The sequence below is a fragment of the Melanotaenia boesemani genome, chromosome 16, assembly GCF_017639745.1.
Source record: "Melanotaenia boesemani isolate fMelBoe1 chromosome 16, fMelBoe1.pri, whole genome shotgun sequence".
NCBI lineage: Eukaryota > Metazoa > Chordata > Actinopteri > Atheriniformes > Melanotaeniidae > Melanotaenia > Melanotaenia boesemani.
Genome location: NC_055697.1, coordinates 15,390,788 through 15,405,677, shown reverse-complemented (window position 1 = coordinate 15,405,677; position 14,890 = coordinate 15,390,788). Strand labels below are relative to the sequence as shown.

At 35.9% G+C, this 14,890-nt stretch overlaps 1 protein-coding gene across 1 annotated transcript; it reads left to right on the top strand.

Annotated features, from left to right (window-relative positions):
* The first annotated feature begins 4,873 nt into the window (after positions 1–4,873).
* fam83b (family with sequence similarity 83 member B) lies at positions 4,874–13,106 on the top strand. Its single transcript, XM_042009450.1, has 5 exons — positions 4,874–5,044; positions 5,977–6,450; positions 7,523–7,687; positions 8,172–8,296; positions 8,560–13,106. The coding sequence occupies exons 1-5, from the start codon at positions 4,985–4,987 to the stop codon at positions 10,568–10,570; spliced, it is 2,835 nt and encodes a 944-aa protein (XP_041865384.1). The 5' UTR covers positions 4,874–4,984; the 3' UTR covers positions 10,571–13,106.
* Positions 13,107–14,890: the final 1,784 nt, after the last annotated feature.

The following is a 14,890-nucleotide window of genomic DNA, read 5'->3' as shown; positions in this document are numbered from 1 at the left end:
TTGGTCAGTAATAACCTCCAAATTAGGTTGCTTACTAAAATATACAGGATATAGGAGAGTGATTAAAGACAGATAATAAAGTCAACAAGAAACCACACATCCTGTTTTATGGATTTTTTTTTATGTTAATTTTATGATGTGGCATGTTAAGCTGTGGTTTTCAGCAGTGTTTGAAAGCTGTGATCTACCCACATTTACACATTGTACAAACCAAGATACTCAAAGTACAAAGCACTGTGTAAGGTGTGATCAAGCACATGTAATAAACTGGTTAAACAAGTCTTGTTCCTGGGTTTAAATGGTTGCCTCTGTGAAGAGATGCAGATCTGGCCTCTTAATTACAGGTTTAAGTATAATAGTTGGGTCCCGGTGGCAACTGTCAAATCAGAAGTTTGCTGACACCCTTCATTAAGCCTTTAGACTAAACATGCAACAATTAAATGTAAACATTACTATCATTATAGAAAATATTTAAGTTTATCATAATGGAAAAAAAAAATATCAACAGTTTTTAGGCTGTTACTAAAACTCTGAGGGACATTTTTCAGCACCAATAGCTATACAAAACATTTAACTTTTCAGTGTCAAACACAAAAAGAACCAAAAGAACAAAACGCTACTGTCATGAAAATGATTATTAAAATTATTATGCCTTTGAGAGTAACAAATCTCCTTGTTTTGATTTGATTCAAGCTGTTCTTTACCCAAATATCAGTGCTGCAAGTAAACCAACAGAAAGCACTTCTCTACATACCACATGCTAAGACTTGTCCACTGGAAGCTGAGAACCGCCTGAAGAACTGATGACAACAAAGATTGAGTGTCACTGAGGGTGACTCACTGGGAGGCGCTTCAGGAGAACAAACACCCAGATTTAAGATGCACCTCAACAATGAGGCAGATATTTTATTCTTCGTGGCTTTTGTCAGGCCAAGAACAGGCATACCACAGATCTTTTGATTTTAATGAAGGAACCTACTTTGGGGTGTTTTATTACCAATCAAAGCACAAAATAGTTGTGAATTAAATACAAATATCATCAAAAGCCTTTTGAATTTTTTCTAATATAATCTTAATAAAAGAATATTTATCATGTTATGACAATGGTATTTAATTATCTGATTCAGTGATACACATGATACAAGAGAAAGAACAAAAAGATATCTTTTTGCTTAAACTATTAACATGCAAAGTATGATTTTAAATATTAATTAGAAAAGGTGAAAGTCATGCAGAGGACTAGAATTTGCTCTGCCTGTGCAACAGGAGGGTGCCTATTGCTAAATGAATGCAACCAGGGACGCTTCAGAAGCAGAACTCTTATTTAGAACTTCTGAAGACCAGATGCTAAGTGTTAGAAGGAATGCTTGGGTTGAATGGAAATGAGGAAACATTTCAAGCTCAAACAAGTATTAAAAAAATGTCTAAAATGTTTAAGTTTAAAGAGGTACTACAAAAGGCATAAAATAAATTATTTGCACAAAGCTAAGTTTGGCCTGTTATAAGAAAAAATGCTTTTGATTATTAATACATATAGATCCAGTTCTCAAAACTACTATACTGCAGCTCTTAGATGCATCCATTCTCCAATATATCTGAATCAAATTAATGGCTCATTACCAGGTCTCTGTAGAGCTGAATGACGTGTGCATGAGGGAATTCAGTCATTTGATAACTGAACCCAGTGAGGTAAGAGTGTGTACGTGTGTGTATGTGTGTGTGCTAATGCTACAGTGTAATTTTAGAGCTTCTGGAGAGTTTGATATGCAAACCTGTACTGATCTGTAAAATGCTTTAGGGATGATGACATCTACACTATAAGTGTATCTACCACATGCAGGTGAAAACATTATTTAAGTCTAACACCTGTTTCGCAGAGCAGCCTCTCCAGAAAAACTATGACAAGCCAAGTCATGTTACAGTCGTGTGTAATTTTTGTGGATATTTGTGTTAATTCTATATTGCATACTCTATCTCAGTGCCACTCAAACTTTTTTTTTTTTTTTTTTAACATTGTTTCCACTATAAAATATTTTTTACTCAAGTACCCCCTAAAGCATGGGTGTAAAACTCATTTTAGTTCAGGGGCCACATTCAGTAGAATTTGATCTCCAGTGTGTCGTACCAGTAAAACAACATAATAACCTATGAATAATAAAAAACACTCCACATTGGTGAAAATAAACACAAATACATTATCAAATGGTAAATGGTTTGTATTTATATAACGCTTTTACCCAAAGTGCTTTACAATATACATCACATTTAGTCATTCACACACTGATGGCAGAAGGTGCCAGGCAAGGCGTTCAACCATGACCCATCAGGAGCAATTTGGGGTTCGGTGTCTTGCTCAGGGACACCTCGGCGTGAGCTCGACAGGCCGAGGATTGAACCGGTAATCCTCAGGCTACAAGATGGCCACTCTACCCACTGAGACACGCCACCCCCCAAGATGTTTGCATTTGATCATCTATCTTTTCAGAAAATTTTATGAATAACCTGAAATTTCTGGAGAAACATAAGTGCAGATTCAACAATATTTTAACTTAGTTGCACATTTTCATCATTTTGTCACTTTATTTTACATATATAATATTGTTATTTATATTATTTTATATTTTTATATATATATTCTGTAAAATATAAAATCTATGCAAATTTAACCATTTATTTATTTAATTGATCCTTTTTAAATATTTTAAAAATAAATATTAATGTCATATATGTGAAATATATTTTAAATTTATTATATACATGATATTTCTATTTTATAATTTTTTAATCTATATAGTTCTTTCATTTATTTTATTTTCACATTTTATTCATTTGACATATTAACATATTTATTTAATTACTCATTTCCATGTGCATTACAACTTCCAGATCACAATAGATCTATAAAGGCATCAAACATTTAATCCCAGCTATGGATGTAAAAAATCCAGTATTTCACATTATCATAATATTATATGATCTGAGTAACTGTTTCAGATATAGAAGCTATTTAAAATGTACATACATGTATATTTCCACATGCGTGTAGTAATCTTTACCACCTGAACACACACACACACACACCAAACCTTTATATGTCTCCAAGTACACTAAGTACTTGGAAATGAACTTAGAAATGACACCATGTCTTCTTTAAACTGACTCTAATGTCTGCAAGTGGTATTAAATAGAGAAGTTTGAATAGCAGGTGAAATTAAAAATGTAATTTAGTAACTTCTATATGCAACACTATGAGATGACATTACAGAGTCATTGCTTTTGCTGCTTTCAGTCCTCTGTATTGCTTAGCACAATAGCATTACTGCCATATTTTGGCAATAATTGTGATATCTGCCTTAATTTACACTCATAACACTGCTGATTCATGCTCATCATGGCCTATAAAACCTTACAATGACCAAGGCAACTAAACTATTGGGCTAATAAATCGTTTAAATAAAATATACAACATACATATTACAGGAAAACCTTTTTAAAAACTAAACAAAATTGACAAAGTAAGAGATTATCACGAGTGTAAACTCAGCAGTGATATGAAAAAGTGAATATGGAAAAAAATATCATTGAAAACAGTTCAGAATCCACTTTAGTGCAAGAAAATTAATTAAATTTGAATAAGATATTGTCATGGTTGAATTTTTTGTTTTCAATGACCAAAAAATATGAATAATAAACTCAAACTAGAGCCAAAAAAAAAAAAAAAAAAAAAAAAGGACCACGGTGGTGAGAATTACATGAATAACCCTCTGAATTCTGTAGAGAATACCAGAAACAATATCTTGACATATCCCCTCTAATTTTCTAACAAAACCTCCCCTCATGCTTCAGTATAATTTAATCAGTAATCTTTTCTGTTTGTAACTGAAGGAAATGTAGCATGGGAGCAACAAGCTGAATCAAGGGTGAATATGAAAGTAATAAAAAGCCACTGACTAATCAATCAGAAGCAATTGTGTTGTAAAGTAGTTTCCACAAAGTGCAACCCTTTAAGAAAATGACCCATGATTGTATTCAAACTGTGTTTAAAAGTGGAAAGTCTTTCCCCCAAAGCATATATATATATATATATATATATATATATATATATATATATATATATATATATTAGTGGTCCCCGAAGCCAGGAACATACTGTAGATTTTAAAAGCCTGCGCATAATTGTAAAAAAAAAAAAAGAAAAAGAAAAAAGCCATTACTTCATGCCCAGAAATCCAACTCATGCTTTGAGGATTTATTGTTAGGATACACAGTTTGTTTAGACATATCTAACAGCTACTGAACATGGTTACACCCATTTCAGACTTCCCTGGAAGAATGAAGCTTCTATTTAATGAGTCTCTCCATCACACGTATTGATAAGACAGGATTAAGGATGCCAGATGAGAATTCATGATTGCACGTATAGACTCCTGTAAGCTAAATTATAAAAGTTCTACCTAGATATTTCAGCCACCTTTAAGGTTAGACTTAGATAAATATCTCTTATTTATCTAATTTTAATTGGAGCTGGCTGTAATTGCTTGAGAAAAATCTGTCTGCAATTAAATATTTCAGTTGAAATGATTATGTAAACATTTTCCCACTTAAACAGTTAAAAAAAACAAAGGAGGAAAACACTATTGATTTAGTTTGTGGGAAATTTCACAACACTAAACAACACAGACAAGTCCAGATCCAGTAATGCTGAAGTATTCATCACAGCCTCTTTATGTCATCATTATCTTGATTTTCGTCAGTGTGAACTTTGTTCCCAGGGAGAGGAGGGAGGGAGTGGCTAAAAGTCTCAAACAGGTTTATGTCTGCCTGTGAGCCAGTTTCAAGTCGGAACATTTGCATGTCAAAACTGGAATCCACACCCTTCATCTGCAGACTGCTTATCCTGTTGAGACACCTCCTTGTCTTTTGTCTATTCAAACAGGCTCTCAGCAGCTGTTCCAAATACTGAACAGAAGCTAACAGTGTAGAAATGGAAAAGGGATATTTTAGGAACAGTCAAGAGGATTTCTACAAAGGTCCATATCTAAATGTAAGTTAACTGTTGTTGACTATGAGATAATGCCGTTACAAATAGCTGACTGTGCTTTTGAAATCTCAAACAAGTGTTCAACAAAAGCAGCAAAGTTAGGATAGCAAACGCCTTGCATGTTAATTCTCAAAACAGTAGGCTTGAAATACAACATATGCATAAATGGGCTGTTTGTAGAAGTTTATGATGTGTTATGGTTGGATATGCTGTAAAAGCTGCTGCAGTGTATCTTTTGTATTTGATATCTAAAACTTCACATTTAGAAATTTAAATAATTTTACAGTTTTGTTTTGGGAAAGCTTAAGCAGAAAGTATACAAAGTTCTGTTTACATATTAAAGAAAACTAAATAATACATCAACTGACTGCAGATCAATCAGTCCAAGAGGAACTGAACCAGCTTATCTACAGAGTCATGAGCCATTTACTGGAACTGCTAACTGAGAATTGACTACCAACACATTTAAACATGTACATTCAAATACTGACATGATTTTGTTCTTGTACTGATATTTGTCAGTCTGTTCTCCAGTAACTTATCACACCTTGTAAATCAGTGCTACTCAGGAAATGCCTATCAGCTGTCAACTCAACACACAGTTCTTATTATGTGTCAGGGGTGAACCCTTTTTTATTGCCTGTTGATAACCTGCCTTATTTATTAAAATTGTGCAGCAACAATTTTTGTTTCAAATCCCAAATACTGCAGAAAAATCTCAGCTAAATTGTTGTTTAGACGCCTTGAAATACTTGGAATTAAAGTGAAGGCCTGACAACTTTAAATATAATTCATACCATGAAAACCACAAGTGTGTTTTGCAGTTTACTTTGCCTCATTACAGTAAGCTTACTAAATGTCAACATGTTCCACTCTGCTGTGTTTGTTCTTTGATCCTCTTACACCATGTCATTGATTTCCATTATCCTTTGCAGGTCTTTAAGAAACAGTCTGGAGTGATGGACTTTCCAGACTTTTCCCCGTTGTCATCACTGAGAGAAGAGTTTAGATTAGAGGATTATATCCAGCCTCACTATAAGGAATCATATCGCTTGGCAATTGATTGCTTGGTGCAAGATGGCAGGAATGGTTACCATGATTTCCTGAAGGGAGAACAAATTGGGAGCTTCCTCTCAGAAGATGAAATCCTCTTTATCACAGCAAACGCGGAACAGCTGCCATCACAAAACCATACAGAGGAAGTCACAAGTCTACCAGACACCCACTCATCCTCAGGGACCTACTGGCCCACACACTCAGATGTGGAAACCCCAAATTTGGATTTGGGGTGGCCGGAGGTTCTGCATGAAAACCCCCAGACAAATATAGATCTACTCTTTCACCCTCCTAGACTGAACAACCTGACTATAAAAGAGGTGATCCGGAAGCATGTCCAGGATGCAAGACAGGTAATAAAACTACCTGACACAGAGCAGTAAAACAGACAACACACAGTAATGCTGTTATGAGCTTACACTGATATGAGAATTTCTCTACAGTATGTTGTAAGCAGCTGTCCCCTCAAGGCAGTTCCCTAGACATATGCCTCACTGTTGTTTTCTGAGTCAAGGAGTGTCTGCCAGGTCAAAATCAGGTTCTGCAACTTTTCTTATAAGAATCAAGAAGGAAAACCATTTTTACAGAAATATCACATCATTAAAAAAATCCTTTTGAATCCCTTCAAATTTTGTGCCTTAGTGTTGTTTTGTGTGTGTTTATCGGGGATAGCAGACCCCCTGAATTTTGCAGGTCTGTTGAGGACTGCCATCAGAGCCTCCTACTACACCTGACAAAAAAAAAAGCTCTCTGTGTTTAAAATGCTACAAGGTGCAAAGTAAATGCTTTGGAACACAACAGCTGAAAAACTGCTCGTCTCTCGAGTTAATATTGGTTGGAAATTTAAGGAATGGTTAACACTTATGGTTTATCTCAAGGACAGACACAAACCCACATATAACTCTATAAAAAGAGGGAAATAAATTAGTTTCAGCCTTATTCTTTGTAGTTGACTCTAGAGCTCTTCACATTCTGTCAAAACAGATTAATGTTGCAGCTTCACAACATTGAATAAAGCAAATTATACACTTTATAAAGAATATATTATGAAGTAGTCTTATTAAAACTGCAGGAAGCCTCAAGACAAGATAAAGAGCTCAGTACAATGACTTTAACCTGCTCCTCTAATACACAAAAGATGTTCCTGGGTTGATTTAAATGGATTTGGAATCAATAAATGTCATTACAGACAGAAAAAATGTTTACCCCATATTTGTCCTCCAGTTGTTCATATTGATCTCTCTCTCTTGATCTCATATGTAATGTTTTTTGGATTTCCTGCTTTTGCTCATCTGCTCTTCTTTTAAAGATTATTTCTTTCTGTTTTCCTGCTTCAAGCTATCAGACTCACATTTACCATTTAGCTTTCAAAAGTGTAATTTGGTGAAATACACGACCAACCCACTCTGCTCCTTGTCCCCACAGGTCATTGCTATTGTGATGGACGTGTTCACTGATGTGGATATATTCAAAGAAGTTGTGGATGCTTCTATACGAGGAGTCCCAGTCTATGTGCTTTTGGATCATTTTCATTTGAAAAGTTTCCTTAAAATGGCTGAAAACCAAGATGTCAAACTTCAGCAGCTTAGAGTAAGTTTAATATGTGAAACATTCATTTAATTTTCTTCACGTATATCTTTTTGTTCCTCATACAAGTTGTATCTTGATGGTGCTTCTATAAATGGAATATCCAAGGATAACAATTAACCAATGAAGCAAAAAATGTTATTTTCTTTACCATTTACAATTATAATTATTCACATTTCCAGATCAGTCGACATACTCTGCTACTCTGGTGTAAATGCTCTGTCTTTTGTAATGTATTAGGGCATCAGAGAACTCTGATTATGTGAAGACCTGTGTCATAGGTGTTCATGGGTGGAGTAAATTTCTGGCAAGGGATTTAAAAAAAAGTGAAACATACCTTTTTAGATTGTCCTTAATTGCATTTTACATGCCAACAACAACACTATGACTCACCAATTTCTTGGCATGACATCTATGAAGAGCACTGGCATACTTTTAACATACTGTGAAATTTAATGACCTGTTCCTTTCACTACTCCGGCAACAGAACATGAGGGTGCGCACTGTGAAAGGTCAGGATTACCTCTGTCGATCAGGAGATAAATTTCATGGAGCCATGGAGCAGAAGTTTGTTTTAGTCGACTGCTGCACAGCAATTTATGGATCATACAGGTAAAATAATGCACTACAACAGGAGATGTGTTTGAGAGCACTGAAGCGCACTAAGTGCACAAAGTGCTTGAGAAAACAATTGCATTTACTCAGACACAAACTGCAGACACAATTTCTTACTGACATTTTGTAATGAAACTTATGACAAAAGCTTTTAAGTCCAACAGTTATTTACAAAAATAACAGTGTTAGGAAAATCATATGATTCATCACAGTTTGTTTTCCATATAAAATTAATATTTGTGCTATCATGTGGTTTTTAGCTTCACTTGGTCTTTTGAGAAGATCAACCTGAGCATGGTTCAGGTCATCACAGGCCACCTTGTGAAATCATACGATGAGGAGTTTCGAACGCTTTACGCTCGGTCAACAGCACCAGCTGACCTGAGTCCCCCAGAAGGTTTATTTCAACACAACAGACGTCATGGGCAACAAAGTTTGCCAAAATCTTATTCTGCTGGTCCCTTTGCCAAAACTGAGCAAAGGGACCAGCTCAAAGAATCCTTGGACACTGTCTATAAAAAAACCTGTGAGAGAAAACTTGGCACATGGGACTTGAAAGAGAGGCTTCTCGAGGAGGAAAGTAACACATTTGAGCCCTTGATTGGGAATGACATTAGTCTTCGAGGTCAGATACCCCAATTCCACCAGTTTCAATCTGCAGAAGCAATGAATTTTTTGAAAAGACACAGCTATGCTGGGGAGGCACAAAATACATACACCCCAAGAAACATCAGACAAAGAGCAAGCAACTGGAATGTCTCTAGAGATGCAGGACATGGACAAAGCAACTATAATACGGATTGCTATTTGCAAGTGCCCCAAATGTACAGAGGTCAAAACATGCGTCAGTCTTACAACGGCAATGACAAACAGTTCCTCTCCATGCAGCAGGACATACCAACATTGGAGAATACATCCAAGTCATTCATGCGCACATGGAGGATAGAATCTTACCTTAAAAACCCAGATGCTCCACTAGCAGAGTCTTGTGACTATTTGGACCAGTTCGAATCCCAGGATAAACCTAACTCCTTCATGCAGGGAAGGATGAGGAACTCTTTTGTGTTCAGGTCCACTATACCAGAACAAATAGAACCACATGGTCACGCAAACACCTCCACAGTTGTTGGCCCCTTAGCAGCACCCAACGCACCTTTGCACTACTCATCGATGCAGTGGAATCCTGCAGTCAGTGCTGAGAACAGAGCAAATACTGATGAGTTCATGTTAAAGAGGCAAAGTCTACAGATTTTGGATGACATTCACAGTAACACGGGCTTTGGTTCTGGTAGAAACTCTTACCACCTTGGATATGCCAGTTTAGGCAGAGCTAAACGTGGACAGGTAATCACAAACCCTGATATGCTGACAGACAGCTGGCACAAAAGGCATAGTGTGGCAGACCCACACTCAAACAATGAGCTGACACATGACTCCTTAGGACACATGTCTGGACCTTTTGCACAAGTAAACAGAAGCACAGCAGAGACCAGTGCACAGAATGGAGGATATGGATTGAATCTGAATGAAGATCAGAGATCTGTCTCCCATTATGATGTAAAGAGCATTGCAGACACTACTAGAACGCACATTTGGCAGAAGCCTCCTTCGAGGACTGTTTCTGCAGCAGCCCTGGACTTAAATAGCAAGGATTTGAAAAATAAAACTAACAGCACAGGCTCTCAGCATTTTCTCAAAAAGAGCTCAAACAAAATAAAATCGTTGTTAAACATACCAGAGAAGAAAGAGGACTCCATCAGAACCACACAGTCACCAAGTCTCACTTCAGCTGGAAGCACGGACACCATAACGGCTGAGGAGGAGGAGGAGAAACCAGCATATGGGGGGCAAAAACTTCACCAAAACAAAACCAGCTCCAGGTTTTCATCAGAGCGGCACAAAAGCAGTGCAGAGGAAGACCATCTAAAATCTTCAAAACCGCGATTCAAAACTGAGGAACTTCCACATTCACTGTCAAGCTCTCCCCCGAAGACCACCACGCCCAAAAAACCCTCCATTCATGACAAAAGCTTGAGATCTGGAGCCGAGAATCGCCTGTACAGCAGATTTGAGCCTTTCTGCTCCTTTGAACGGAAACAGCCTCCACTCACAAATTCAGCACACTTACATTCTCAGGAGAAAACCAAAAGCCTTCCGAAAGGTGAAGCTACTGTTCAGCACAGCGCTGCCCGGGCTGCACGAGGGCACCATGAGAACAAGCTGGAGAAATTCATTCACAGAGTGGGAAACTTGATCCACAAGAACAAGTAGTGATTGCTGCATCACCAGGACACATAAGCTGCACAGGTCATGTATTACTAATGCACATTTGAGTGGCGTAGTGGTGGTCTTTTATGTATTAACTTTGCCAACAGAGTTTACATTTTTAACTTCTACATTTTTATAGCTTTAATCTTAAAAGGAGATCTGGACTTTATGAAAAGTAAAGATAGATGTAAAGTTATTATCACTTTGTCCCTGTAAAGATATTGTGATGGTAAACATAATCAGTGGATGTGTTATCTTATGAACAAATGTTTTGAATAAATATACCAAAGTGTGAATCAAGAAAGTTGATGTGGTTGAGTGTTAGCAGACAACTAATTTGTCACTATAATAGACATAGACTATATATAGAAGATGGGCACATGAAAAGTACAGCCTGTAAGTGCCAAAACATTGGACTGTATCTGATAGGAACCTATTTGGATAGAAAATACAAGCCAGGTTGCATATAATTCTGTGAGAAAATATATAAATTGATTTAGTATGCATATTCCTAAGGAGTCTATGTTATGGTTTATTGTATTTTAATACAGTATAATATTTATTCTAAACTATGGTCCCACTTTGTTTTACATAGATAATACATGAGTGTATGCTTCAGGGCAGTGGTTCTTTACCTTTATTCATGGAGACCCCCAAACTGCATGTATAAAAATAACCTTTCCAGCCTGATATTATGGGGATGTCAGGTGTGATGTTTCTAAAATTCTACTTAATTTATTCTTTAATATTAAAAGTGCTAAAGTCTGCCTATGTAGTACTAGGTCACAGAATAAACTGGAACTGCTTGATCAATCTTTGTGTAACAGCACACTGTGAGAAACATATTACTTATTGTTACATTGAGGACACTTGTTTGTCTCCTGAAGTGAATGTGTTTGTGAAATACACTTTTAATAAGAAAATGCATCTGTCAGCTGTTTGTACAAAGCTGTAGATGTGCTCATGCGGTGGAAACAATCTTGCATCTCCTTTGCATAAAAACCATTTGCATGTAGACATCAACTCTTATAATGTTCTAAATTAATTTGAATAAAACTTTGATCACATTCATTAAATAGTTGTTTTCTATTCTGCAATACCTTAAAACACACAATCAACATATAGCAATACGGCGAGGCTTCATCTTCAGGCTTTAGATAATCCAGTAAATGTGCTAAGATTGTGTACATATGCAAATCTAATTTTTACAAACCTTGTAAAGTGAGGGTCTCCCACACCCCCTGTGGTCTTTGGCGCCCCCTTAGGGTGCAAGGAACTCAGATTAAGAACCACTGTGCTAAGGCATGGCAAATTTGTCAAACTTTGAATACACTTTACCAATAAATTCATTGGGAAATTCTGTTTAAACTTTACACTGGTAGTGCATCTCATACTAATTCTGTGTAGGATCTATATACAATTTTTATTCATTTTAATCATAAGATCAGGCCATTGACAGATTTATGGGTCATTTCTACTGATCCAGGGGTCCACATGCTCACGTAGTTGCACCTTTAACATTGAAATTTGGATTTGAGCCATGTCTGGCTTTGGTAAATGTACCGTCAAGCAACTAAAAATCTTTTTTAGGTCACCTTAAGGTCACCCAAAATCTTAAAAAAAAAAAAAAAAAAAAAGACATAGATAAAAAATAGCATTTGGATTTACATTGATACTTATTTGCTGTGGACACTAGAGGTGTCTAAAGTTCTCAATCAGATCCACAACTTCCGCTAAAATTTTAATTTGTATTCCACAAGTCAGACCTAGATAACACGTCTTTAGTTGGTTAGATTTAATCATTACGATCACAATTTCTTAAAATTAAAGCTTTTGCCTCCTTCCTCGTGCACTGGGTCTGTCTGTGTTTCTAATAAAAATAATTTTTTTTTTAAACATCTATTACGTTCAAAACAAAATGATTTAAAGCAAAATAATGGACTTATGTCAAAATTCCCAAATGTTTAGAGCCTATCAGATTACACATTTGTTCTCTGGTCTGCGGCAGACGGAAATGCAGTATATAACCTGGTTTCTGTGTATAATTCTCATACATAAAAACTATTAATGATGATTATTAATGTCTAGTGAATCCGATTAAGAAATGCACGTTATGAAAATAAATTCACCAGCACAAGAGCAAAGAAAAAGTGATTTCCTTTAGCCAGCCTAATTTGTTAACTGCTTAAACCTTTAATAGTAATAATTAGCTAAACACATATCTTCTGCTGCAACTCATTATTGAAAAAGTAGTAACAAAGTCAGAGTAATTTCATTAAAGACAAAGACTATAATGGAGTAATACAGGTAAAACAAGTGAATAGATTAAAAGTAGAAGACTCAAAATTAGACGTCAACTTAAACGTATATATATACATACTCACATCTTTTTTGTCAATGATAAACCCTTTGAGCTTTCTTACAGCCTCAGTTTTCTATTCTAATATCTCTGAAGTGATTACAGACCTGCAATTTGTGAAGATTAGTTTGAATCCCTGTAGAAATTTAATCCTTCAGAGCTAGAAAAGTGCTTCACAACATGGGTAGATAATAGCAGTGTTTCTATGTCTCTATGTAAATAACATAAATATTCAATAATGCTGTGTGAACAAATTCATTTTTAACATGTGTTCTGTATGAACAAGATAAACAACAATCCTGTATTCTTCAGAGTAAGGTTGGTTGAGTTTTGTCTGTTTCTGATCCTGCAGTTCAAAGCACATGCAGTGTTTATAACAACTGTGGAAATAATAGTGACTACAAATCTTTAGTGGTTAAAACACACACACACACACACACACACACACACACACACACACGCAAGCACGCAAGAACGCAAGATTTTTAATTAAGATTTTACTAAAACAAATGTAACTGAAAAACTAACTTTCAGTGGTTTTCTGCAACAAAATAATGATTCATCCTTTTATATAAGAAAGTCCCAAAATCCCCTTTTTTTCTTTAAAGCAATACATTTTAGCTAAGCCTGCCCTACTTAATAATAATAATAATAATAAAAATAAATAATAATAAAATAATAAAATAATTCAAAACAAATCAAATTAAATTGCTTTTATTTGTCACATCCACATCATGGTATAATGAGCAGTAAAAGGCTTTGTGCACCTGGTCCAGATGCATGAACGCAACAACAGGAAAAAAACAAAAACAAGAAAACAAACAGAATCAGACGTGCAGTGCAAATATAAATATGAATATAAATATGTGCATGTCAGTGTCCATTGAGAATACAGATAGCCTGAGGAAAGAAACTCTTCTTCATCCTTCCTTAACCACTAGTTGAGTTAACTACTAACGATGCAATATATAATCAGGTTCTTGCACAGATCCATACCTGCTGTGTAACTAAACTTCGCGATGGCCAAAATATTATAAAAATATTACCCAAATTGATTGGTGTCATGGTGGCTATGCACATCAGAGTGTTATGTTATTTATAAAACATCTGGTGTCATCCCCACAGTGAGTTAGGAAGGTGGAAGATTTTAGTTTTGTTGCTTAACATATCCACAGGGTGAGTGAGCCTAAAAGATCCTGTGACTTACTCGCTGCCATGTCTGACCTGTCTGCTGGTGACTGAGATATTTCTTCTTGCAGTTTGAGGAAGGATTTCCTGTTAAATGTTAATTTTAAGTATCAGTTTTCTGAAACTCTAATATGGAAACTTGTGCAATGTACCAAATCCTTTTTCACACATTTGCATGATCATCATACATATTCATACCTCATCTGAAGTATCCACTGATGAAAATGGAAAATGGATGCAGCTATTTATTAAAGGCCCCATATTATACATTTTTTAAAAGAATTTCATATGGGTGTCAGAGGTCCAGCAACATTGTTTTCAAAGTATATTACCCCAAATTTAGTCTTGCTCCTTAATTTTAGTTGGTTCACAACTATTAGACAAAAACTGCAGGATTTTAAGGGGTTAAAACATCTCACAAATCTGCTCCTGCTTCGTCTCCTCTATCTTAATACAAGAAGAAATGCATAAGCAATAAACTCTTGAACAAAAGCACTGTCATGTGATACAATGCAGCCTATAAGAAATCATTCTCTTCACTACAGATACTTTTGCTTCAAGAGCATTCTTGGCTGGTGAGACCAAACTGTAGACACACCAGAAGTACATCATCTGCTTCTGTTGGTATGCAAATGTGCCTAATTGCGATGCAGTGCAGCTGTAAAATTCCCTAAAGGGGTGAATAAATGAAACCTGATTGCATTACTATGTAAGAATAGGGCAGGAAAGAGTAAACAGGGCAGGCTGACTATCCCTTGACCACAGAATGTTTTGGA

Excerpts from the sequence above, each read along its gene's own strand:
- fam83b (XM_042009450.1), top strand. The coding sequence starts at position 4,985 with ATGGAAAAGGGATATTTTAGGAACAGTCAAGAGGATTTCTACAAAGGT. Across the intron at positions 5,045-5,976 it reads ACAAAGGTCCATATCTAAAT|GTCTTTAAGAAACAGTCTGG; the intron begins GTAAGTTAACTG and ends TATCCTTTGCAG. Across the intron at positions 8,297-8,559 it reads GCAATTTATGGATCATACAG|CTTCACTTGGTCTTTTGAGA; the intron begins GTAAAATAATGC and ends TGTGGTTTTTAG.